This window comes from Macaca nemestrina, chromosome 9, assembly GCF_043159975.1.
Source record: "Macaca nemestrina isolate mMacNem1 chromosome 9, mMacNem.hap1, whole genome shotgun sequence".
NCBI lineage: Eukaryota > Metazoa > Chordata > Mammalia > Primates > Cercopithecidae > Macaca > Macaca nemestrina.
In genome coordinates, this window is record NC_092133.1 from 108,884,862 (window position 1) to 108,912,672 (window position 27,811).

At 42.6% G+C, this 27,811-nt stretch overlaps 1 protein-coding gene across 5 annotated transcripts in view; it reads left to right on the plus strand.

Moving 5' to 3' along the window:
* Positions 1-218: 218 nt before the first annotated feature.
* The window catches only part of LOC105495964 (cullin 2), an 85,672-nt gene continuing 58,079 nt past the window's right edge, over positions 219-27,811 (plus strand). The window contains exons 1-2 of one of the 5 annotated variants that reach the window (XM_011765935.2): positions 219-403; positions 19,454-19,594. In XM_011765935.2, the coding sequence (XP_011764237.1) occupies positions 19,476-19,594 (119 nt within the window). In that variant the 5' untranslated portion in view covers positions 219-403; positions 19,454-19,475. Of the gene's footprint in view, positions 404-490; positions 652-819; positions 935-16,665; positions 16,924-17,005; positions 17,038-19,453; positions 19,595-27,811 lie in introns of those variants that run through there. The other 4 variants (XM_011765936.2, XM_011765938.3, XM_011765933.3 and 1 more) reach the window with 4 other exon arrangements.

A 27,811-nucleotide genomic window follows, 5' to 3' on the forward strand; every position in this document is an offset into this window, starting at 1 on the left:
CCAACATATTGTTATTATCAGCCCCTGGACTAACGGGTAGTGAGTGGGTACTGTGTCCATCAGCTCAGCGAACCGCAATTGCCTCATTGACAGCAAGCCCAGCAAGGAATCACTTGGAATATTAATTTTCGTGGCCTTTCGCAATCACATAAAGCTTGGCTCCCTGCGCTTGCCGTAATGCGGCCTCTACCATTGCTTTCCGGCGGCGGGGGGGGATTTGGCAGCAGCGGAAGAAGGAGACCGGAGGGTGTGTTTTGGGGAAAGCCGGAGGCAGAGGAGGACGATTGTTTTACGAATCCCGTGATCGGCCCGTCCTTCTCCCCTTTCCCCCCTCCCTACCGCCCCTGTCCCGCCGGGCAGCGGTGGCGGCCTTGGACTTCGCTGTCTTTCCTCGCGGAGACAGGTGAGTGTCGGCGCGCGGGCTCCCCGGGCTTCGCTCCCCACCCCCCGCGTCTCCGGGGCCGGTGGCGGCGGCCGGCCGGGGAGGCGGCCTCGGCGCACAGTAATGGCAGCGCTGTGAACAGGGGAACGCGAGCTGACAGCCGCCGCCGCCGCCTCCGCCCACCTTCCTCGCCGGGGCTTCGTCTTTCACTCCTTCGGGCTGCCTCCCCCTCCCCTTGTCCCCTGCCCCTTGCCCTGCTTCTGCAGAAGGTAACCCCGCTGAGGGTCGGGGAGCCGGGCTGCAGGCGCCGGGAAACTTCCCTTCCCGGTTAATGGGTGGCGGGGCTGGGGCGGAGGAGAGGAGTTGGGGGCGACGAGGTGTGGGGAGAGGGATGAAACGGGGAGGCCTGGTAAGATGGTATCCCGTAGGTGACCTCGGCTCCCCAGAGCGCTGACCCCTAAGCCCTGCCACCCCCTGGACTGGATCCCGGGCCTCCCCAATCCGATCTTGGCCGCCTCTCCCGCGGCCCCATTTTCCTCCGAAGGAGGGAAGGTGAGAGTGCGTGTACTCTTCTAAATATTTACGTGCTCACACGAATACACAACTCTGTGTGTTTGTGTGTGTGTGGGGGGCATCTCATGCATCCTTACCACGAGTGTTTTCACTTTTGTTTCTGCAGACTGCAAAGATTGATAGCTTTGGGTAGGAGTATCCTACGTGCATGCTAGCTAGACCTCTTGTCTCAACACTTAGGGTCTGGTGAAATAAGATCCTCACAGGCTTTCTAGCACTTGCTTACCCTCTAGGGAGTCTGGACCATTCCCTACCATTACGTGCAAGCAAATAAAACATCTGTGAATTGCAGACTGTTATTAATGTTAAGCCCACATCTTTGCCCCATGGATTAATATTAACAGTTGAAGGCCAGTACCCTGGGCGTTTAAATTTTGAAGATAAGATGCAAAATATTAACATTCGCTATAGATTGTGACTGTTCAACATAAACGTCTTTGAACTAGACCTGGCCCAAGCCTACCTTCGTAGTAAAGTATGGGAAATAATCACTTTGATCTGATTGACAACTGACTACATAATAATCGCTTAAAAACATTCAAAACACTGTTGCCTACCCTTTAGAATCTTACATCCCTTTTCAAGACAAACACATGAACATAAATTAGCTATACTTTGCTTCTTTTGCCCATATACAGTATCTGGAAGATGCGTACAAAAGAGTCACGTGAGGTAACAGAAGTACACAGTTTTTTTGTTTTGAGATGGAGTTTTGCTCTTGTCGCCCAGGCTGGAGTGCAGTGGTGCCATCTTGGCTCACTGCAACCTCCGCCTCCCGGGTTCAAGCAATTCTTCTGCCTTAGCCTTCCATGTAGCTGGAATTACTGGCATATGTTACCACGCCCGGCTAATTTTGTATTTTTAGTGGAGACGGGGGGGGGGGGTCTCACCATTTTGACCAGGCTGGTCTCGAACTCCTGACCTCAGGTGATCCCCCTGCTTAGGCCTCCCAAAGTGCTGGGATTACCGGCCTGAGCTACAGCACCCAGCCCACAGTGTTTTGAATTACTTGTTTTTTTCAGTTGCTGTTTATGAGTTGGGGGAACATTTCTACAATGTGCATGCACATAGCGTAGGAAAAATTCCTTTTCAATTGCCTTTTGAGTATTTGGATGTTCTCCTGCATCTGAAATACTCTCCATTCTCCATCCTTTCTGGTGGCTTTAAGTGTTCTATAATTGTGAAGATTATCCATGTCTTTTACCCTCAGCAGTTTGTCACTAGATTAAATGTTATGGACCTTCTTTAAAGTCGTTTTTGTGTTGTCTGTCAGTTGACAAATATTTATTAAGTACCTGGTTTATTTGTTAAGCAGTGCTGCAGGCATTAAAGATACAAGGGTAAACAAGACACATTACATTTCTTTTTTTTTTTGAGATGGAGTCTTTCTGTCACCAGGCTGAAGTGCGGTGGCACGATCTCGGCTCACTGCAACCTCTACCTCCCAGGTTCAAGCAATTCTCCTGCCTCAGCCTCTTGAGTAGCTGGCACTACAGGTGCATGCCACCACGCCCGGCTAATTTTTGTATTTTTAGTAGAGACTGGGTTTCAACCTGTTGGCCAGGATGGTCTTGATCTCTTGAGCTCGTGATCCACCCTCCTCAGCCTCCCAGAGTGCTGGGATTACAGGCGTGAGCCACTGTGCCTGGCCGACCCATTAAATTTCTATCCTCGTGGAGTGTCAATTCTGGCTTGGGATGGAGAGACAGATGGTAAATAAGAAGTAATCTCAGAGAATAAGTGCTGTGTGGGAAATAAGGTAAGGAGTTGTGGTAGTAATTGGGGGATTACTTCAGATACTGTAACCGGAAAAGACCTTCCTGAGGTAAAGTTTGAAATTCTGAGGGAAAAGTTTTCCTGTTTTAGGGAGGAGCAAATGGAAAAACCCTGAGGTGCTTTCAAACTTGGATCCAACAAACTGAAATTGGCTTAAGGTGGACCCTTATAGAGATTAAAGGTGGGTCCTAGCCAGGGGCTGGATCATGTTGGCTTTTGTTCTTATGATACATTAAAAGGCTTTTGGAACTCTTCTAAACTGGGAGTGATAAGGTCTGATTGAGAATCAGACTCAATTGGAGAAGAGGAGAGATGCAAGGAGACCAGTGATAAGAGCAGTGGCTGTGGAGGGTTAAGGTACAAGTGAAAGGTTTTGAGATTTATTTTGGAGTTGAAGATACTTATTGAAATTGTCATGTTTTAGATGAGCATGCAGTGGGACAGGGGTCACTCCCGGGTTTTTGGCTTCCGCTGGAGAATGATGATGCTGTGTACTGAGATGAAGAAGGGTGGGGGGAAGCAGGCTGTTGTATGGGATGGGGTTGGGTTGGACATGTTAAGTTGGATCTCATTGTTCAAGTGGAGGTGAGAAGTAGGTGATTGGAAATAAGTGTAGAACTTAGTGAGAGGTTGAGGAGTGATTAACTCATTGAACAAGGGCTTCTCAAGCACCAGCTTTAAACCAGATGTGTGGATATAGTAGTTTAAAAATCTCTGGCTTCATGGAACTTAACTTCTAGTGAAGAGAGAAAGATGGATATGGAGAGTTCTCAGCATTTATTTATTGGTATACTAATGTTTTTAACAAAAACTATATTCACGTGACTCAAAATTTAAAATGTTAGTCTGGGCAACATGGTGAGATCACATGTCTACAAAAAATAATTTAAAAAAAATTTGCCAGGCATGGTGGCACATGCCTGTAGTACCCACTATTGGGAAACTGAGGCCAGATGCCCAGGTTGGAAGTGGCAGTGATCTATGATTGCACCACGGCACTCCAGCCTGAGTGACAGAGTGAGACCCTGTCTCTAAAACAAACAAACAGAAAACCAAAATATACAACTGTTAATAGGGAATAGAATGAAAATCTCTCTCCACTTCTTGTACCCTTGTCATCCAGCTTTCCTTGGAGCCAAACATTGTTAGCTGTTTCTTAGATATCCTTGGAAAAAATATTTGTGGACATATAAGCAAATATTGTCCCCACTTTGCAGAAATGGTAATACACTTGCTTTGACATTTGTATTTTTTAGAGTGTTAAGTAGTACTTAAGTTACGAAATAGGATGAGAACACAGAGAATGTAGAAAGAAGAGGAGAAAACTGGAGTACTGCAGTGTATTCTGATTTGGTCCCTGCCCTTGTTAAGTTCATTTGTTTATTTATTTATTTATTTTGAGATGGAGTCTTGCTCTGTCACCTAGGCTGGAGTTTGAATTTTTAGTAGAGATGGGGCTTCACCATGTTGGCCAGGCTGGTCTCATTAAGTTTTTGACCTACAGGTGTGGAGTTGTTTAAAAAGCTGTTTCCGGCCAGGTATGGTGGCTCAGGCCTGTAATCCCAGCACTTTGAGGGGTTGAGATGGGTGGATCACTTGAGCCCAGCAGCTTGAGACCAACTTGGGCAACATGGCGAACCCTGTCTGTACAAAAAATATAGAAAGTAGCCAGGTGTGGTGGTGCATGCCTGTAGTCTGAGCTACTAGGGAGGTTGAGATGGGAAGATTACTTGAACCCAGGAGGTGGAGCTGCAGTGAGCCACTGTACTCCAGCCTGGGTGTCAGAGCAAAGAGGGACTCATTGTGTTACCCAGGCCGGTCTCAAACTCCTGGGCTCAAACAATTCTCCCACCTCAGCCTCCATAAGTGTTAGGATTACAGGTGTGATCCACTGTGCCCGGCCTTATTTCTTTTTTCTTTTTTTATTTGAGACAGAGTCGCTCAGGCTGGAGTGCAGGGGCTCAGTCTCAGCTCACTGCAGCCTCCGCCTCCCGAGTAGCTGGGACTACAGGCACCCTCCACCACTCCCAGCTAATTTTTGTATTTTTAGTAAAGACGAGGTTTTACCATGTTGGCCAGGCTGCTTGTTTCTTTATTTTTATCTTTTTGAACTTTCATTTTAGATGCAGGAGGTACACACGTCGGTTTGTTAGCTGGGTATATTGTGTGATGCTGAGATTTAGGATACAATGATCCCGTCCCTCAGGTGCCGAACATAGTACCCAAACGGTTTTCCACCCTTACGCCTTTCCTCCCTCACTGCAAAAAGCTGTTTCTTTTTGTGAGACTTTACAAAAGTTTGCACTGTTTCTTTTCTGTTCTACCTTATCTGCCTGTTCTTTGTGTATTCTGGAAAAATGTCTGGCTATGATTGAAAGCAATGTTTCATATGCACTATCAGTTTTGGGTTTTTTTTGAGATGGAGTCTCGCTCTGTCTCTGCCTCCCGGGTTCACACCATTCTCCTGCCTCAGCCTCCCGAGTAGCTGGTACTACAGGCACCCGTCACCATGCCCGGCTAATTTTTTGTGTTTTTAGTAGAGACGGAGTTTCACCACATTAGCCAGGATGGTCTCTATCTCCTGACCTCGTGATCTGCCCACCTCAGCCTCCCAAAGTGCTGGAATTACAGGCGTGAGCCACCGTGCCTGGCCCAATCAGTTATTTTTATTTTTATTTATTTATTTATTTTTTTGAGACGGAGTCTCGCTCTGTCACCCAGGCTGGAGTGTAGTGGTGCGATCTCAGCTCACTGCAAGCTCTGCCTTCCAGGTTCACGCCATTCTCCTGCCTCAGCCTCCCACGTAGCTGGAACTACAGGCACCCGCCACCATGCCTGGCTAATTTTTTGTATTTTTTTAGTAGAGACGGGGTTTCACCATGTTAGCCAGGATGGTCTCAATTTCCTGACCTCGTGATCTGCCCGCCTCAGCCTCCCAGAGTGCTGGGATTACAGGTGTGAGCCACCACGTCCAGCCAGTTATTTTTTATTACTATTTTTTGAGACGGAGTCTCGCACTGTCGTCTTGAGCTGGAGTGCAGTGGCGCAGTCTCAGCTTACTGCATTCTCCGCCTCCGAGGTTCAAGCGATTCTCCTGCCTCAGCTTCCTAAGTAACTGGGATTACAGGCTGCCCAGCTAATTTTTTTGTATTTTTAGTAGAGACGGGGTTTCACCATGTTGACCAGGCTGGTCTTGAACTCCTGACCTCATGATTCACTTGCCTCAGTTTACCAAAGTGCTGGGATTAACAAGTGTGAGCCACCACGCCCATCCTACTATCAGTTATTTTTAAGTAAATTGATGACAGGATCGGCCCTAGAATCTTAATATTAGGAAGACTTATGACTGGCTCATGTTAAATCTTAGAAGAACAAGCAGTGATTTGGAATGTTGTGAGATTTATTACAGGTTATTGATCTATGAGATGTATGACTGAACCCTCTCTCAGTAATCAGTTAATCACAATATCTATTCAGAGTGATTTGGCTCTGTGCCTGGGTTTGAATCTTAACAGTAATGTATCTGTCATATTGCAGTTAGCAAAATCTTTGGGTTACCTTTAAGAATGTATAGATTTCTATGTCAGTACTTTATATTTGGCTTTTCATTGGGAAAGGCTTATTGGAGACAATTCCTTTGATTCTTAAAAGTTTTGAGACAGTAGTATGTTAGGTTAAGATTGTCGTGTTGAATCTGTAGAAACTTTTGGGGTGTCTTGAACCCTGTTGATTTTTCTTTTGTAGGAGGAGAGGTGGGGTATTTTCTTTTGCTTTAAGGTGGGGTATTGTCTTGTTTGCTTGTTTATTTGAGACAGAGTTTCACTCTTGTCACCCAAGCTGTAGTACAGTGGCCCGATCTCAGCTCAGTGCAGCCTCTGCCTCCTGGGTTCAAGTGATTCTCCTGCCTCAGCCTCCCAAGTGGCTGGGACTACAGGTGTCTGCCCCCAAGCCTGACTAATTTTTGTATTTTTAGTAGAGATAGGGTTTTGCCATGTTGGCCAGGCTGGTCTTGAACTCCTGACCTCAAGAGATCCGCCCTCTTCGGCCTTCCAAAAGTGCTGGGATTACAGGCGTGAGCCACTACACCTGGCCTCTTTTATATAGTTTAACATTATAAATAATATTAGTTATATCTATTAATTCAGTGACTTAGTCTTTTTATATTGTAGGTTGCTTTTCAAAGAATGAAACATGGATTTACCATATGTAAATTTTAAAAAATATCTTAGCCTTGTTTTAATTCAGTTGAAGGAGAGAAAGTACAGGTTATACTCCAGGCTGGTTTTGAACTTCTTGGCTCAAGGATTCCTCCTGCCTTGGTCTCCCAAAGTGTTGGGATTACAACAGGCATGAATCACTGTGACCCACCTATGTTTTATAATCTAATCCTATCAGTATTTTCTTGCTCTGATTTGTTCCAGTTTTGACCTTTAGTTTAGCCTGTGTCCTTTCGACATGCCCCCCACCCTCATTTTGTGGGGGGAAAGCACCTTCTGTTTTCTGGCATCATAGATGTTCTAGGTTCAACTTGTATTTTTTCCTGCTTCAGCCTTGGAATCAATCACTTTTCCAAGGAGGAGCTCTGGTTCCTTTTATTGGAGAATAATATTTAGAAACCAAGATCTAAGTTCTATGTGTGCTCATTGCCACCGTGGTGTCATTGCTCCTAGGCCCTTCTCAGTGAACAGAGCTAGAAATATATGTATATTCATCCATGCATACACAAACATCTATGTGTATATCCTTTTATCTGCATGTATATGTGTGTTTGTGTATTCAAAACCATGAGTGTGTAAATGATGCCTTTGACTACAATTCATTACCACAGGATTAATGCTTGCCTTGCCCCTTTATTTATAACTGCTGTTCTCTGACGGTGGGAAATAGAAGATAACTTTCTTTTTTCTTTTTCTTTTTTTTTTGAGATGGAGTCCAGCACAGGCTGGAGTGCAGTGGCTCGATCTTGGCTCACTGCAACCTTTGTCTCCTGGGTTCAAGCAATTCTCCTGCCTCCACACCTGGCTAATTTTTGTATTTTTAGTAGATACGGGGTTTCACCATGTTGGCCAGGCTGGTCTCGAACTCCTGACCTCAAGTGATCTGCCCGCCTTGGCCTCCCAAACTGCTGGGATTACAAGCGTGAGGCACTGCTCTCAGCCAAAGATACCTTTCTAATAGTCATAGTAATTATGTAAGTAGTGTATGGTTACCAAAATAATGAATAATGTGACATCAAGAGAAAGATCCCCAAGTAGTCCTGAGCCTTCAGAAAAATTTTATCTCAAAATATTTCTCTTTTATTTGATAATAGTCTGTCTGAACCAAAATAATATTTTGTCATCATAGTTCCAAGTATTTTGATTAGAATGCATCCATTTAAAAATTTTTAGAGAGCATTTTGCAGTGAGATTCAGATACTTCTCTGATATCAGAACTTTGTACCTGTGATCTAGTTTTTAAGCACTTAAAACGTGCATAACATAAAATTTACCAATTTAACCGTCATTAAGTGTATACTTTAGTGGTGTTAATTGCATTTACAGTGTCATTGTGACCCTCACCACCATTTCCAAAACCACCATTTCCAAAACTTTTTCGTTACTAGACAGAAACTCTGCAACCATTAGCTCCCCATTTCCCTTTCCCCCAGCATCTGATAACGTCTCATCTTCTTTCTGTCTTTATGAATTTGCCCACATATATACTTTTGTTTAAGTAGGACCATAAGATATTTTTCACTTTGTGTCTGGTGTATTTGACTTAGCATAATGTCTTCAAGGTTAATCCTTGTTGTAGCATGTATCTGAACTTTTTATTTTGAGAGACAAGGTCTGGCTTTGTTGCCCAGGCTGGAGTGCAGTGGTGTGATCATAACTCACTGCAGGCAAATTTTTTTTTTTTTTTTTTTCCAGTCAAGATGATGTCTTGCTGTGTTCCCAGGCAGGTCTTGAACTCCGGAGCTCAAGTGATCCTCCCATGCTGGCCTCCCAAAATGCTGAGGTTACAGTCTTGAGCCGCCTCACTGGCTCTCTTTGGGATTATAAACAGGAGGTGTCAAGAAGGTTGCTAGAGGGATAATTGATATGCATCTGCCATAACTGTATCCCCTGTTTAATTATTCTTCCGTGCCTGTGTCTTCTATAGCAGTGTCAGGACATAGGTTTTAATGTATTATATAGAAGCCAGCAAATACAGTAGATTGTAGTGGTGCGGTCACATCTTGGGCTCAAGCGATCCTCCCATCCCAACCTCCCTTGTAGCTGGGACTACAGGTGCATGCCACCACACCTGTCTAATCTGTTTGTATTTTGTAGAGGCGGGGTTCACCATGTTGCTCAGGTTGGCTGCGAACTCCTGGGCTCAAGCAATCTGCCTGTCTTGTCCTCGCAAAGTGCTGGGATTATAGGTATGGGCCACTGCACACAGCCAAAAAATGTGTTCTCAGTATTTCGATAATTTGTGTAAAGGCTGGTTGGTTCTAGCTGTGTCTAGTATTCATACAAAATGGGCTTGCTTGTCATGAGGGACTCAGAAATTCAAATTCTCTAACTTACCTGAGATTGGGGATACATATATGAGAATAGTTTTTAAAAAAATGTCGGTTGGTTTCTTAAATTCATTGACTAGATTATTGAACAAAAAATGAGAAAGCAGGTGAAAATGGCATTAAACTTCAAGCTGATAAGAGCGATGTGAAAACTTAAAGTACAGACTGTGCAGGCTTATATGGGAGTCTAAAGTTCATTGCGGAGAGGGGTCTTTTATTCTGGTGCAGTGGGTTTATTTTTGGAAGCAGGTAGCTGCTTTTTTGAGACAAGATCTTGAACTTTTGGCCCAGGCTAGAGTGCGGTGGTGCCATTGTAGCTTACTGTAACCTTGAACTCTCCCTGTGCTCAAGCCAAGCTCCCACCTTAGCCTCCTGAGTAGCTGAGACGGGCATGTGTAACCAGAGGGCCCAACTACTGTAATTTTATTTTTTGTAAAGACCAGGTCTCTCAGACCTCTCACCAGGTCTGTTCACTCTTTTTCCCAACTCATTTCTTTTTTCAAAAAACATACTACTGGGCGGGCGTAGTGGCTCACACCTGTAATCCCAGCACTCTGGGAGGCCGAGGCGGGCGGATCATGAGGTTAGGAGTTTGAGACCAGCCTGATCAACATGGTGAAACCCCACCTCTACTAAAAAAAATACAAAAATTAGCTGGGCGTGGTGGCACACGCCTGTAATTCCAGGTACTTAGGAGGATGAGGCGGGAGAATGGCGTGAACCTGGGAGGCAGAGATTGCAGTGAGCCGAGATTGCGCCGCGGCACTCCAGCATGGGCAACAGAGCGAGACTCTGTCTCAAAAAAAAAAAAAAAAAAAAAAGCAAAACACGTACTACTAGAAATTCTATGCTGGGTGCAGTGGCACATGCCTGTAATCCTAGCACTTTGAGAGGCTGGTGGAAGCTTGGAAGCTTGAGCTCAGGAGTTCAAGACCAGCCTGGGCAGCATAGTGAAACCCCATCTCTACAAATACAAAAAGGTAGCTCAGTGCAGTGGGTGTGCCTGTAGTCCCAATTGTCAGGAGGCTGAGGCGGGAGGATCACTTGAGCCCAGGAGGTCAAGGCTGCAGTGAGCCAGGATCATACCACTGCACTGGGCGACAGAAGAAGACCCTGTCTCAAAAATAAATAAATAAACAAATAAATAAATAAAAGTGGGAATTCTAAAGCAGGAGAGTCATGATGGAAATGATGTTTGTGGAGTACTTAGAGCTCTGTGGGTCAAACCTTACTGCAACAAAAAACATTGCACCCTTAACCTCCAAGTAAGAAAGGGAATTCTTAGTTACGTCCAATGGGTTGCTCATTTGATACAGCAAGATGAAAATGTTTAGATGCATTCTTGGAGCTTTTTTTTTTTTGAGATGGAGTCTCGCTCTGTCACCCAGGCTGGAGTGCAGTGGCTGGATCTCAGCTCACTGCAAGCTCCGCCTCCCGGGTTTACGCCATTTTCCTGCCTCAGCCTCCCGAGTAGCTGGGACTACAGGCACCCGCCACCTCGCCCGGCTAGTTTTTTGTATGTTTTAGTAGAGACGGGGTTTCACCGTGTTAGCCAGGATGGTCTTGATCTCCTGACCTCGTGATCCGCCCGTCTCGGCCTCCCAAAGTGCTGGGATTACAGGCTTGAGCCACCGCGCCCGGCCTCTTGGAGCTTATTTTAATATTAAATGATGGCAACATATTTGGTCAGTGTACACCACTGGGAGCTTTGGGTCCACCTATGGAAATGGAAAATAATGCCAAGTTAATATGGTATTCCACCTACCTGCCTCCCTTATTTGCAGTTTTGTTTTCTGCATTTTAGTTACCCATGGTCAGTGGGGTCTGAAAATATTACATGGAAAATTTCAGAAATAACTCATAATTAAATTCTGTCCTCAGTAGTGTGATGAAATCTTGCACTGTCCTGCAAAGACATGAATCATCCCTTTGTCCAGCATCTCTACGCTGTGGATGCCTCCTGCCATTATTCACTTAGTAGCTGTCTTGATTATCAGATAGACTGTTGCAGTTTTGCAGTACTTGTGTTCAAGTCACCCTGATTTTACTTAATAAGGGCCCCCAAAGTACAGGAGTAGTGATCCTAGCAATATGGATACACCAGAGAGGCTTCTGCCATAGAGTACTTCCTTTATGTGAAAAGTTGAAAGTTCTCAATAAGGAAAGAAAAAAATAATAGGCTGAGGTTGCTAAGCCCTAAACAGGCTTAATAATAGGCTGAGGTTGCTAAGCTTACTAAACAGGTCTAGTAAGAATTTTTTTCTTTCTTCACAATTATGAAGGAAAAGAAATTGTGAAGAAAGACATTCTTACTAGTTTTGCTGTCAAACCTCAAACTGTAAAAGTGAGAGTTACATTGTGTAATAAGTGCTTAGTTAATTTGGAAAAGGCATCACACTGGTGGGTGGAAGACATGAGCAGAGACAAGTTCCACTTGATGGCAACATACTGCGCCAGAAAGCATTGAGCCTATTTGAAGACTCAGCAAGGGATCCCCAGAAACGAATGACACCAAGCCATGTATTCTAAGTCAGGGATGGTAACACATATTCAGGAATACAGAAGGTTAGTAGTAAGTAGCCTAATGCCGACCTTCTGATGCCTGTGTCACTCACCTTACTTCATCTTATTACATAGGCATTGTATTTTCTCACACCTTCACAAGAAGGGCAAGTACAGCACAGTGAGATATTCTGAGAGACCATACTCATGTAACTTTTATTATAGCATATTGTTATAATTGTTGTATCTTATTGCTAGTTATTGTTAATCTCTTACTGTGCTTGATTTATATATTAAACTTCATCATAGGTATGTATGTATATGGAAAAACAGTTTCAGGCATCCCTGGAGATCTTGAAATTTATCCCCTTGGATAAGGCAGGGGACTACTGTAAGGCTCTTTATTGGATCTTAAGTATTTTCTCATTTTTTGCATTTAGAAGGAAATCGGCTCTAAGCCTATCGAGTGGCATTTAAATTGTGGTGTCTTAACTATCTGAAGTCAGTTTAGAGCACTCTATTACATCTTACTGGTAATTTTTGGATGCCAGATTTTTATTGCTGCTGATGATCAATACTGAAATAAATCATCATTCAGGAGTTTTATTCACTATAAAGAGAATCAAAATAGTAAGAGGTTAGCCATTTACATTATTGATAATTATACTTTTAGAAGGTAGGTAAAATATGAAACACCAAAATCAATCTTTTGAGAGACTGTAACTTTTACCTGCTGAAGTTATCTAAATTGTTTATTTTTGCTCCAGCAAGTGAGTTCACAGGAACAAATCTCTTTATATGAAAAAAGTCAGGCTGGGTGCAGTGGCTCACGCCTGTAATCCCAACACTTTGGGAGGCTGAGGCAGGGGAATCACCTGAGGTTGGGAGTTTGAGACCAGCCTGACCAACATCGAGAAACCCCGTCTCTAGAAAAAAAAAAATACAAAATTTCCCCGGTGTGGTGGCGCATGCCTGTAATCCCAGCTACTCGGGAGGCTGAGGCAGGAGAATTGCTTGAACCTGGGAGGTGGAGGTTGCAGTGAGCTGAGATTGTGCCACTGCACTCCAGCAGCCTGGGCAACAAGACTGAAACTCCATCTCAAAAAAAAAAAAAATTCTTCTGATCTTAAAAAAATATATATATTTTTTATTTCTGCTATTAGTAATTTAAATTTTTGGGAGGTGGACATTTTGTCAGGCTATGTTAACACATCATATTTAGGGACAGTACTATGTGTTTTGTGAGCTCTCCTACAACTTTGGAAACCTAAAACTCACAGGAAAGTTAAGATTCTCAGAAGGGAAGAAGGTTAGTAACACCTTTCAGTTAGTAAGAAATGATGTGCTTTCTCCCCTAAATTTATGAAAATATTAATGATGTTTATGAGGAGTAGGATTTTTAAATTCCTTTATTATGGAAAATTGTAAACACATACAAACAAAAGAATACTGTAATAAATCCCCATGTCCCTGTTATTCATCCTTAACAGTTATCAACTCATGAGCAAGCTGTTTAATTGTGAAGCAGATTTCAGACAGCATATCATTACATCTGTAAATATATATTTTTAATACTATTTTTATTTCTTTTCCTTTCTTTTCTTTTTGAGACGGAGTGTCACTCTTGTTGCCCAGGCTGGAGTGCAGTGGCGCGATCTTGGCTCACCACAACCTCCACCTCCCAGGTTCAAGCGATTCTTCTGCCTCAGCCTCCTGAGTAGCTGGGATTAGAGGCATGTGCCACCACACCCGGCTAATTTTGTATTTTTAATAGAGACAGGGTTTTTCTCCATGTTGGTCAGGCTGGTCTCGAACTGCTGACCTTAGGTAATGCGCCCGCCTTGGCCTCCCAAAGTGCTGGGATTACAGGTGTCAGCCACCACATCTGGCCTGATTTTTATTTCTTTTTACTTTATTATTATTATTATTTTTTGAGACGGGATCTTGCTCTGTTGCCCAAGATGGAGTGCAGTGGCATGATCTCGGCTCTCTACAACCTCCACCTCTCAGGTTCAAGCGATTCTCCTCCTCAACCTCCTAAGTAGCTGGGATTATAGGCAGCCACCGCCACACCCGGCTAATTTTGTTTTTGTTTTTGAGACGGAGTCTTGCTCTGTTGCCCGGGCTGGAGTACAGTGGCACAATCTCGGCTCACTGCAAGCTCTGCCTCCTGGGTTTCTGCCATTCACCTGCCTCAGCCTCTGGGGTAGCCGCCCACAACCACACCTGGCTAATTGTTTTGTATTTTTAGTAGAGACGGGGTTTCACCATGTCGGCCAGCGGGTCTCGAACTCCTGACCTCAAGTGATCCATCCACCTTGGCCTCCTGAAGTGTTGGGCTTACAGGCGTGAGCCACTGCATCTGGCCCCAACTATACTCTTAAGAGAAAAAGGCAGATATATAAGAATCTGAATAGTATACCATTTATGTAAAACAGATGAAAAAAAGATCATGTTTGTGTTATGTAAAAGGGAATAACAAATCACATATATGTGTAAAATACGCCCAGGAACATATAACATTTATTGCCTCTGGCGATGGGAGGTGGCAGCCAGGGCGTACACGGGAGTGGTGGGAGAGAGACTGAGATTTCAGAATTTTATGCTAAACGACCGTGGGGATGTATTGATACTTATTTCCACCTCATCCCCATTAAATTGCTCTAAAATTTTTGGTAGGATTTTTATAATTCATTTTTAAATGTATAGCAGCTTTATTGAGATATACATCACATACCATTCAATTTACCTATTTGAAATATATAATTTAGTGGTTTTTAGTATATTCCCAGAGTTTTGCAACTATCATCACAATCAACTTTAGAGCATTTTCATCACCCCGTTGGCAGTCATTTCCCATTTTCCCCCCAAGTTCCCTAGGCAACCACTCGTCTACTTTCTGTCTCTATAGATTTGCCTATTCTTGATACTCCATATAAATAGAATCATACATTATGTGGCTATTTTGTGGCCCTCTTCATTCACTTAGTAGAATGTTTTTGAGAGTCATCCATGTGATAGTGTGTATCAGTACTTCCTTTCCTTGTATTGCCAAATAACAATTTATTGTATGGATATATTGCATTTTATTTAACCATTTATCAGTTGATAGACACTTGAGCTATTTCAAGGTCCTTTATGAGTAATACTGCAGTGAACATTTGTGTACCAGTTTTTATGTGAATATGTTGTATTTCTCTTGGGAGTTTTATTTCTCTTTATACTTTCGGAGTGGAATTACTGGGTCATATGGTAACTGTGTTTTATAATTCACTTTTGTAATTATTACTGACAATCATGCATATTTAGAAATTATGCTGTGAGGAAATCAAATCTACAGGTGTTTTCTTTTTTTTTTTTTTTTTTTTTTTTTTTTTTTTTTTTTTTTTGAGACGGAGTCTCGCTGTGTCGCCCAGGCTGGAGTGCAGTGGCCGGATCTCAGCTCACTGCAAGCTCTGCCTCCCGGGTTTACGCCATTCTCCTGCCTCAGCCTCCCGAGTAGCCGGGACTACAGGCGCCCGCCACCTCGCCCGGCTAGGTGTTTTCAAATGTAACAAAAATGTTGCAAATATATTAACGTTGACATATGTTTTCTGGAAACAAGTAATTAAATAGAAATTTTTATTTTGCAATTTTTTAAAATGTGGAGCGTGTGTGTGTGTGTGTGTGTGTGTGTGTGTGTGTGTGTGTGTGTTTTAGGGCCCATAAGTGGCCCTAGCCACTGTACCTGTGTGCCTGAAACCCCATTGTTGGAAGAGTGGAACTCACAAGAAAGCTAAAGGGGACTGTGGTGATTTCAGGAGATTTGGATTTTTGCAGTTACTTGATGGGACACAATCTGAGTGCTCATGGGAATCTTATTAAGGCACAGGAATGAAGAACAAGACTGATTTAGGAGTTGTTTGACAGCTTGGGAGGTAGAAGTAGTGTGACTGTGGTCCTCTTTCTTCTTTGCTGTGTCTCTTTCACATCCTTATGTAAACTTTCCCTAAATGTTATTACTAAGCAATTTCAAGGAAACAAAGAAACTTAATTTTCCTAGTTATGTGAGCTTTCTGCTGGGGAAGCAGAGAATCTGATAGACTGTCTCCGCATACTTCCTGCTATTGGTTTGTCAGTTTTTGGTGTATTTCAGGAGGCTGGTGATTCTCGCACCTTGGCTTCCAGATTTTCTGTCCATCCAAGCATGTATTGTGACTGTGTATTTTCCTATAGTACCAGAAATCTATCAGTCTCAACAGAGAAGTCAGTGTCAGTCTGATTCCATAAAGCAAAAAAAGTCTCTGCAACTGTTAAACTAATTTACAAGCAGTATGTAAAAAATGATTCCATTTTATAAGAGGAGAAAGTGAACGTGAGGGGAGCATTGCCAGCTTTTTAGTATGCAGTTACAGAATTGTCCCCACTTTTAGAAACACTCAGGTAATTTCAGTTCAGAGTGATGAAGTGCTCTGATAGAGGAAAGTGTGGAGTTCTCAGATAATACCTATGCTAGGACACCTTACCTAGCTTAAATGGTCCAAGAAAGTTTTTTAAAAGCAGATGTAGGCCAGGCACAATGGCTCACACCTATAATCGCAACACTTTGGGAGGTCAAGGCAGGCGGATCACTTGAGTCTCAGGAGTTCAAGACCAGCCTGGCCAACATGGTGAAACCCTGTCTCTATTAAAAATACAAAAATTAGGGTGTGATGGCTCACACCTGTAATCCCAGGTCCTTGAGAGGCTGAGGCAGGAGAATCACTTGAACGCGGGAGGCGGAGGTTGCAGTGCACTCCAGCCTTGGTGACAGTGGAAGACTCTGTCTCAGGAACAAAAACAACAAAAAGCTAATGGACCAAGTCCCAAGACTGTCAGTGGGAGTTAGGTGGAACGGGTGGAGGGGGCAGCTAAGGAAAAGAAGAGCACTTCAGGTAGAGAAAATAGGAAGGGTAAAGGCAAGTGTATGAATCAGGCTGATGTGTTCAGTGATCTCTAAGCAGAGAGAAGTTCCTGGATTATGATGTCACGGTAGGGAGTACCAGGAAGAGAGGAAGCTTGGGTGCCATGTTGCAGTTGAGCCTAAACTGAATACTGTCTATAGAAGGAAACAACAAACTTCATACTTTATGTACAAAGTAACATGGCCAACTTTTTGGCTTAGGTAGGTTATTTTTATGTCTTTGATAAGGGCAAGGTCTGAGATTCTGATCTTGAAGTCAAGAACTTTGTTTTTGTCCATTGTATCCTCAGAGCTTGGAATGGTGCCTGGCAAGGAGTAAGTATTCACCAAGTATGTTAGTGAGGCAGCATGGTTGCACACAGCAGCCAAGAGCACCGGCTGCAGCGCGGGTCTGAATCCTGATGCCACCATTACATAGCTTTGTGACCTTAAGCAAGTTTCTGAATCACCTGTGACTCAGATTTCTTATTTAGAAAATGGGGAGAACACGCCAGGCACGGTGGCTCGTGCCTGTAACCCTAGCACTTTATGGGAGGCCAGGACGGGTGGATCACTTGAGGTCTGGAGTTTGAGACCAGCCTGGTCAACGTGGTGAAACGCTGTCTCTACTAAAAATAAAAAATTAGCGGGGCGTGGTGGTGGATGCCTGTAATCTCAGCTACTTGGGAGGCTGAGGCAGGGGAATCACTTGAACCTGGAAGGCAGAGATTGCAGTGAGCCGAGATTGCACCATTGCATTCCAGCCCAGGCCGACATCAGCGAGACTCCGTCTCCAAAAAAAAAAAAAAAAAGAAAAGAAAATGGGGAGAACGGTGGGACCTACCTGTCAGAATGTTGGAAGGATTAAATGAGTTTGCACAGGGTACTTAGACTAGTGCTTGACTCACAGTACATACAATGTAAATATTAACAGCTGTTACTATTTCTGCTGAGGGCCTGATTCTGAAACATTTGTGGGGCTACACAGGTATGGATGGATTCAGGAAATACTCATATGCACAGTTGATGATAGGATGTGGTAAACAAGGAAGGGAAGGAGGCATGGTTAATTCCCTTATATAGAGCTTAGGAAACTCAGTCAGTTCTCCCACCATCTCCTCTCCCACCTTCCCAACTTTGCACAGTAAAAAATCACTGCTAATCTGTTCTAGATAGTTCAGGAATGAGTTGAAGGCCAGGAGGTGGAGGCTTTGGTATGTTGAGGAAAGAGGATGTGATTCAACATGGCTTACCCTCTTTTGGATATTTGGCTTTTCTCTGATCTTTTTCATTCTTTTCCATGGAGTCTGTTCCTGAACTGTCTTCTCAGCTGGGAACGCAGAAGGGCCTCTCCCAGTCCGTGGCTGGTGGTGTAGCCGCCGTCCTCCCCACTCCCTTTGCTCGTTCTCTTTGTGCATCATTCCCTCCTCCCATTCTCTGCCTCCCCTTTCCCCCATGGTGGGGGACAAGAGAAAAGATGTTTCATCCTTTTTTGGCCTTGGCTACAGACTAGGTTGGTGCCTCACAATCCTGCTAATGAGGGGAGACTTGAGGGAGGTTGTTAAAACATTTGCCAGAAAAATGTTCCTTTGAGCAATTAAATTTAACTTACAAAGTTTCTCTTTTAATTCTGATCATCTGATGTGATATTGAGAAAGATTTAGAATCTAGCTTGAACCAAGTTTCTGTAACCTTGGGACCCTTTTGTTCCAGAAACCAGCTAATTCCTAAATGCAGTTTGTCTGTGAGGCAGGAGTCTTTGAACTCCCTTAAAAGCTCATTCAGGGCTCACGCCTGTAATCCCAGCACTTTGGGAGGCCGAGGCGGGCGGATCACGAGGTCAGGAGATCAAGCCCATCCTGGCTAACACGGTGAAACCCCCGTCTCTACTAAAATTACAAAAAATTAGCCAGGTGTGGTGGCAGGTGCCTGTAGTCCCAGCTACTCGGGAGGCTGAGGCAGGAGAATGGTGTGAACCTGGGAGGTGGAGGTTGCAGTGAGCCGAGATTGTGCCACGGCACTCCAGCCAGGGCAACGGAGTGAGACTTTGTCTCAAAAAAAAAAAAAGCCCATTAGGTTCACTGGAGCCAGGGGTTCCATGCTAGAGCCATGCTTTTCATTAGACCTGGGAAATAGATATCCCAAGAATCTGGGAAGGAGCCTTAAGCTCTCCACTACAAACCTGACATTTCTTTGGAATCTTTTTTTAATCTTAAAAGGTCATGGGAATTTTATATTCTACTCCGTAATTCATCCCTGTTTGGTTTAATATAAATGTAAATTTCTTCCCTAATCTTATACCAAAACTGATGCTCCAGGAAGGTAAAACCTTTCATTTTCTTGTGTTTTCTCATATTCCCTTGCATGCTACCTCATTCCCCACTTTCAGGAGTGCAGACCACAAGGATTTGGGGCCAAAACCTTTCAGTTGAATGTCCTGCATTATTTCCCATGATGGAAGTTGGCTTGTTAAGTGGGTCCCCGTTTCTTTCCCTCGAGATATTAAATGAGGACTATAACTCTTTGAAATTATACCCTTGATCATAAATAATTTGTACTAGAAGCTTTCCATTTCCTAGAGTTTGTAATGAATGTAAATAGTCTATGAAATTTCTTGTCTGGATAGTCATGAAAAGATGGTAGCTTTCTCACTCCTTGCATATATCATGCTATTTAATTATGTAGTGCTTTAAAAACAAATAACTAAGCTTATGGAATTAATGCTAACCTTGTTATTGTTTTTAATTGACAGATTTCAACACTACACTTGCACAATGTCTTTGAAACCAAGAGTAGTTGATTTTGATGAAACATGGAACAAACTTTTGACGACAATAAAAGCTGTGGTCATGTTGGAATATGTTGAAAGAGCAACATGGAATGACCGCTTCTCGTATCCTTTTAATGGCAGCTCGATCAGTGTTCTAAAATTGATAAACTTGTTGAAAAGTGAGAAGATGTTCAATGTTATGGAGGAACTTTCCCATGTAACTATTTTCTAATATATTATTATCTACATTTCCAAGTTTGTCACCTCTTTTATGGCAATCAGTATTTGATAACCTTTCATTCAACAAGTATTTATTGAGTACTTAGTATCTGTCAAGGACTACTTTAGGCTTTGGGAATACAGTTGGTGAACAAAAAAAATGCCTTTCTATTATAAAAATAGAAACAGACACTAAGCAGGTTAAAAAAAAATCTAATGTCATTGCTTTTAAGAAGAGGTCGTGATAAATGAAAGCAGGATAAGGAAGTGGGGGAGGCTTGGAGTACCTGTGTGTGTGCTGCTCTTTTAGAATGGGTGGCCAAGGAAGACCTCCCTGAGGATGGTGACATTAGAGCAGAGACTGGAATGCAGCGAGGGAGCAAGCCATGTGATTTTGGGGGGAAGAGTGCACTTGGTGGAGAGTGAACAGCAAGTTCAGTGACTGGGGTGGAAGCGTGTTTTTTTTTTTTTTTTTTGAGACGGAGTCTCGCTCTGTTGCCCAGGCTGGAGTGCAGTGGCGCAGTCTTGGCTTACTGCAAGCTCTGCCTCCCAGGTTCACAACATTCTCCTGCCCTAGCCTCCTGAGTAGCTGGGACTACAGGTGCCCACTACCATGCCCGGTTAATTTTTTTTTGTATTTTTAGTAGAGACGGGGTTTCACCATGTTAGCCAGGATGGTCTCGATCTCCTGACCTCGTGATCCGCCCGCCTCGGCCTCCTAATGTTCTGGGATTACAGGCATGAGCCATCACGCCCAGCTGGAAGTGTGTTTTTCATTAGATTGCCTACATTTGTGAATTGAGAGCTTTATGTAACAATGCAGATTGGTGATTTCTCTAGGATGCCCTGAAGCCTAGTTTCCTGCATTCCTCCATGACAGTGATCTGCTAGACCTAACTAGCGCTGCCCTCTCTAGTAATCTTTTGGGGCTACAGAAGGGCTGCCCTCATTATATGGGGCATACATTCTTTAGAAAAGCTCTGATTTCATAAGATAGTGGTTCAGCTTGTTCTCAATGCCTAATTCAGTTGTTAATATTAAGCTGAATGTGGATGCAAGAACAGTAAAGTTCTTTAGACCAACAGAAAACCATTTAATTCCTTACAACTCCAGTAGGCAGTAAGGGAAGTTTATTAAGCCAACTATGTTCTGGGCACTGAAGACATGTAAAAGGGTGATGACATTTCGGAAGGCTTCATAGTTTGCAAAGATCTTTTATATTTTTTATGCTATTTGATATCTCAAGTCCATCAGATCAGTGGTGCAAAAATAATTACTTGACTGTAACAGATGAGGAAACTGATGTCAGAGGTAAGGGACTTACTTGTCCAGGGTCACACAGGTAGTGATTGATGGAGCACAGACTTGAATATAGTATCTTAAACATCCAATTTCCCATGCTTTCTAGTCTATCTAGAGGATAACCAATGCAGATTCTGCCTTTGAATTAGATAGCTAATCTTTCTGTGGAACCTTATGGATTGGGGCAAGAATCTTAATAAAAGTTGAAAAAGTGTTGCCACTTGTGTAAGTGTTGCTACTTGTGAGATTGGTCTAGGCATGTTTTTAGGTGCTTTTAAGGATATTTTAACTAAAGGAGCAGAGAGGGAAGAGGAGTTGGTTATAGATGACTACAAGACGAGCAAGAGGAGGGAAAATGAACAGGAGGTAAAGAAAAAATAATTAAAATGTGTTCCTCATCGTTGTACAGAATTGACAATTTCTTGGTTTTTAAGTGGGTTTTGAAATAGATTACTTCCCTGGAAAGTGACCCCTTCAGTCACTTTATTTCTCTGATGTTATTTGTTTGGTCCATCTAATATGGTTTAGTTATTCTTTTTTTTTTTTTTTTTTTTTTTTTTAATCTTTACTTTTTAGAGACAGGGTCTCACTCTGTCACCCAGGCTGGAGTACAGTGGTGTGACCACAGCTCGCTGCAGCCTCAACCTCCTAGGCTCAAGAGATCTTTCCACCTCAGCCTCCTGAGTAGCTGGGACTACAGGCATGTACCACCACACCTAGATGATTTTGTTAATTTTTTTCTAGGGATGAGGTCTCACTATGTTGCCCAGGCTGGTCTTGAGCTCCTGGGCTCAATCACTTCTCCTACCTTGGCCTCCCAAAGTGCTAGGATTACAGGTGTGAGCCACCTTGCCCAGCTGGTGGCTGGGCTAGTTATTCTTCACTTGATCCTGAATTTTCTTTTCCCCCAAAATAAAAAAAAAGTCTGCAAAAATAATGATTAAAGAGTATAGACCGGGCACGGTGGCTCACGCCTTTAATTCTGGCACTTTGATAGGCCGAGGTGGGTGGATCACGAGGTCAGGAGTTTGAGACCAGCCTGACCAACATGGCAAAACCCTGTCTCTACTAAAAATAAAAAAATTAGCCGGGCGTGATTGTGGGTGCCTGTAATCCCAGCTACTTGGGAGACTGAGGCAGGTGAATTGTTTGAACCCTGGGAGGCAGAGGTTGCAGTGAGCCAAGTTTGGGCCTGCACTCTAGCCTGGGCAACAAGAGCAAGACTCCATTTCAAAAATAAATAAAAGGCTATGTTACTGATTGTTATAAGGTAAAATTCCATCATTTTCCCTGTTATTTTGCCCAAGAATATAAAGTTCACTTCTGACCCTTAATATCTTAAGTAGAAATTTTAAGGGCCATACAATGTAAATATTTTGAAAAGGAAAAAACAGGTCCCCCCACATTGTTTCAAATATGCATTATTATTTGAACTTTTAGCATGCATTTGTGGGGAGTGTGGGTATATATATAACACAAATATGGACAAGTTCATAAAATACACTGTTGCACAAATAATTATAATGCAAGCAATTATGTTATCAATAGAACATTGAACAATAGAACATTGTCAACATTCACTGTAACCCCCCCCGAAACACGTGACCCTCTAAGTTCACAATCCCACCCGTTTCTCTAGGAACTAACTACTATCTTGATTTTTGTGCCTATTGTTTTTGTGGTTCTTTTTTTTTATTAGACATAATGCAGTGATCTCAGCTCATTACAGCCTCCACCTCCCAGGTTGAAGTGATTCTCATACCTCAGCCTTCTGAGTAGCTGGGATTAAAAGTGCCCATCACCATGCCTGGCTAATTTTTGTACTTTTGGTAGAAATGGGGTTTTGCCATGTTGGCCAAGCTGGTCTCGAACCCCTGGGCTCATGTGATCCAGGCACTTTGGCACTTCTGAAGTGCTGAGATTACAGGTGTGAGACATGGCTCCCAGCTTTTTGTGGTTCTTAAATGGTGAATTCTTTGATTCTTGGACTTTATATAAATAGAATAAATAATATGAATCTTTTTTTTTTTTTTTTTTTTGTGGCAGGGTCTCTGTTGCCCAGGTTGGAGTGCAGTGGTGTGATCTTGGCTCGCTGCAGCCTCCACCTCCTGGGTTTAAGTGATGCTCATGCCTCATCCTCCTGAGTAGCTGGGATTACAGGTACGTGCCACCATGCCTGGCTAATTTTTGTATTTTTGGTAGAGGCGGGGTTTCACCATATTGGCCAAGCTGGTCTTGAACTCCTGATCTTAAGTGATCCCCCCCTGCCTCGGCCTCCTAAAGTTCTGTGATTACAGGTATGAGCCACTATGACCAGCCAATGGTGAATTCTTTGATTTTTGGACTATGTATAAATAGGCTGTACCTGGCCCTGTTCTGGTTTACTTTAACTCAAGGTTTTCTCTCTTTTAGTAGCTGTTAGGACAGATTTCCAGACTCCAGCAGCATAATGTAGACATTTTCCTACTTGAGGAGAAGTGGCATCTAAAAGATTATAGTAGGTCCAAAGTGATTGTTAGGGGAGACTTAATATTGCCTTCCCTCAACATATTTCTTCCAGGTAGGAAAATGAGTTCATCCTCCCACCATTTAAACCCAGGTATACTGTTGTCTTCATTTGTTTTTGTTTGTTTGTTTGTTTGTTTCTGAGACAGAGTTTTGCTCTTGCTGCCCAGGCTGGAGTGCGATAGTGTGATCTTGGCTCACTCCAACCTCTGCCTCCTGAGTTCAAGCGATTCTCCTGCCTCAGCCTCCCAAGTAGCTGGGATTACAGGCATGTGCTATCACACCCGGCCAATTTTGTATTTTTTTTAGTAGAGACAGGGTTTCACCATGTTGGCCAGGCTGGTCTTGAACTCCTGACCTCAGGTGATCTACCTACCTTGGCCTCCCAAAGTTCTGGGATTATAGGCGTGAGCCACCACACCTGGCCATCATTTCTAGTTTATATTCTATCAGGCATCTCTTTCAAACATAGACCAATTTTGATGTCATTTGAAAATATTGAGGCAGGTAATCTGTATCCTTGACACTTTTCACAAGTGTTAGAAGGAGAAGGTCTTAGTAGCCATGGAGTCTGTACATAGCAGCCCATCATTCTTTCTTGGATTTTACCGATGGGGAAAGATTTTATCTATAGTCAGGTGTGTTTGGTGCATCAGCAACTGCCTCACCCTATTCTAAATTGTATCAGGCTAATTGATATTTGTTCACATTGATTCACTAGCTGTACACTTGAAAATTTTCGATTTAATTAGTCATTTTTTATCCTTGCTTGCTAATTCATGATTTCATAGATACCGCATTTGTATTCTTTCTCATTAGAAATGTCAGCAAATCTGGCGGGGCGCAGTGGCTCACGCCTGTAATCCCAGCAGTTTGGGAGGCTGAGGCGAATGGATCACCTGAGGTCAGGAGTTCGAGACCAGCCTGGCCAACATGGTTAAACCCCATCTTTACTAAAAATACAAAAAAATTATCCAGGCATCGTGGCGCTCAACCGTCATCCCAGCTACTCGGGAGGTAGGCAGGAGAACTGCTTGAACCTGGAGGGTGGAGGTTGCAGTGAGCCGAGATTGTGCCACTTCACTGCCTGGGCAAAAGACCGAAACTCTGTCTCAAAAAAAAAAAAAAAAAAAAAAGGTCAGCAAATTCCTTTTTACTGTTAATTTAATTTAATTTAATTTTTTAATTGTCAAATCCTTTTTTGGTTGTCTTACCATTTTCAGTTTTTTAGATAACCTTTACTTTTACTCCATTGCAAAACTCTTACTGTTTTTGACCCACAGCATAATAGAATTCATACTGTTAAATCTCAAAATTAAGCCCAATCATAGGAAACACCTTTTAATAGAGAACATGAAATAAAATAAATAACTTTGCTGCTGATTAGGACTATCTTTTGGTTGCAGCTAAGAGCTTTCATTCTGGAACAGCTTAGTTTCTGACTGAGACATTTTTAAACTGGAAAGTTCATAAATAGAAGAGTTTTTGTATTCTGGCTCCCTAAAAAATGACTTAGGAAAAGATAAGTCTAGTGAAAGAATGTTTAAGTTGAAATCTGACCTCTAGTTATTTTGTGTTTTGTTTTTTTGTTTTGTTTTTTTTTTTGAGATGGTGTCTCACTCTGTTGCCAGGCTGGAATGCAGTGGCATGATCTCGGCTCACTGCAACCTCCGCCTGCCAGGTTCAAGCAATTCTCCTGCCTCAGCCTCCCAAGTAGCTGGCATTACAGGCATGTGCCACCACACCCGGCTAATTTTGTATTTTTAGTAAAGACAGAGTTTCACCATGTTGGCCAGGATGGTCTTAATCTCTTTTTTAAATTAATTAATTATTTATTTATTTTGAGATGGAGTCTTGCTCTGTAGCCCAGGCTGGAATGCAGCGGCGCGATCTCAGCTCACTGCAACCTTCGCCTCCTGGGTTCACGCCATTTTCCTGCCTCAGCCTCTCCAGTAGCTGGGACTACAGACGCCCGCCACCACGCCTGGTTAATATTTTTGTGTTTTTAGTAGAGATGGGGTTTCACCATGTTAGCCAGGATGGTCTCAATCTCCTGACCTCGTGATCTGCCCACCTTGGCCTCCTAAAGTTCTGGGGTTACAGGCTTGAGCCCCCACGCCTGGCCTCGATCTCTTGACCTTGTGATCCGCCCGCCTTGGCTTCCCAAAGTGCTGGGATTACAGGTGTCAGCCACCATGCCCAGCCAACGTTTTTTGTCTTTTAAAGTGTCTTGTCTATAATCGAATCATAGCTGAGTGTTGGAGGTTGAAAAGCTCATTTTCATAGGTGTTCTTCATAAGGGCTAAACATTTCCTGGTTGGTTGGATATTTAAATAGGTTAGAGAAAAAGAACATATTTAATTGGTTAAAATTATACAGTGGTTTGAGACCCAAAACTATGGTGAGTTAAAACATGAACTTTAAATTTTTATTAAGGTGGATTCACTCCATTAAAAAAATATGTATATTCTGGAAGAGTCCAACAGTGCAACAGTACTATGTATGGAATGAAGTAGGAGAGTCTACCTGTACCACCTCTCTTGTGTAGCTCCTTTCTCCTTAAGCTGGAGATGTGACACAAATCTTTCCAGTAGATTTTGTTTACATTTACATGCAGTGGATATATTAATTTTGGCGTTGTGAGACATTTGGGCACATAATTAACATATGCAAAAATCATGGTATTGAATAGTTTTAATTTTTCAGTACCAATTAAGTCATATCTTTTAGAAGTAAGTGTGTATATGGCTTTAGGAAGACATAGTTGGAGCAAATAACATCATTATGTTGTATGAAAATTCTAGAAGTAGGTATTCAGAACCATAAGACATAATCTTTGTTAAAATGTCCACATAGTCTTTGTTACAAAGTCTACGTAATCTTTGTTAAAATGATTTAATTACTAATTATTACTAAGAATAAGTAAAGCTGGGTGTGGTGGCTCATACCTATAATCCCAGCACTTTGGCAGGCCAAGGCAGAAGGATTGCCTGAGCCCAGGAGTTTGAGACCAGCCTAGGCAACATGGTGAGACCCTGTTTCTACAAAAAAATTTTTTGAAGTAAAAATATAAATAAATAAAGCTTAAAAGTGTATAAATAGAACCGATCAAAAATTTATAAATAAGTAAATAAATGTGGAGAGGGCTGCTTGTGCTTTCTGGCGTAAGGGAGCATGTGAGATTGATTTTCCATCTCCTTTCCTTCGGTAGGATTTAATAAATCGTCATGCGCTGGGAACTGTGCCTGGGAGCTGGGAGTATGGAGTTGATGAAGGATAGGCTAATGTGGATGGGAAAGGTATAAGTAAATTTTACTGTATAAAAATAAATTTTGTAGAATAATATATAAAGTGTTGGGGGGGACATAGAGGAGGAAGAATTTGCATCCTTATTTTTAAATTAACATTTTTATTTCACAGTATTTCCTAATCTTTCTATTAAACGTAAACACCTGACTTCATCCTGAATCATCAGCCTTATTATCAGTTTGTATCAGCATCTTTAGTTAGGCTGATCTCAGGTTGCTCATAGGTCCTTTATCTTCTACATTTGGTTAGTGATGGGCAGTTTATAAAGTACTTTAACATATCTGAGTTTATTTGGGTAAACTATGGAGATGTCAGGGAAAGGTTCCTTATCTTTACCTTGGAGACACTTGGTGGTGGTCATCGTACCGATCAGATGGCATAGCTTTATCATGGAATAGTCCTGGAGTATAACCACCTGGAGGTCCTGACCTCTGTGTTGCTCTGGTATCAGTGTTCCTGTGGACAAATGAGCTGTTACCCCCAAAATGCCTTGTCACAGTGGTTGGAGACAGCATATGAAACACCTAGTTCCCAGAATCATAATCTAATACCGTGTCTGGCCCCAAACTTGTAAATGGGCTTTGCCTTAAGTCTTATCTTTTGTTCTTCTTGGTCTATAATGTTTCTAATTATTGGAGATGTTGAGAAGATCCAATAAAGCAAAGAATATTAGAAAAAAGAAAAAAAGGAAAAAGGAAATGCCACCCCAGAGAGGCTAGGTGAAGTTCACTAGCTAGTGAAAGGTAAAGTCTCAGGTCTTACTTCTTTCCACTCCCGTTATCTACCTCCGGTGAGACTTAGCAAGGTACTTAGTTGATGTTCAGAAACTTAATTGATATTCCTATTCATGGTATATTTCTTCTGATAGAATAACGGTAGAGTATCCTAACTGCTATGGTGTAGGAGGCTGTGTCAAATGAATAATTTTTGTTTAGTTTCTCAGAATTGCTTAGACATACCTGCCTCTTGTCATATTCCATAGCCCTTCATTGATACTATGCTAAT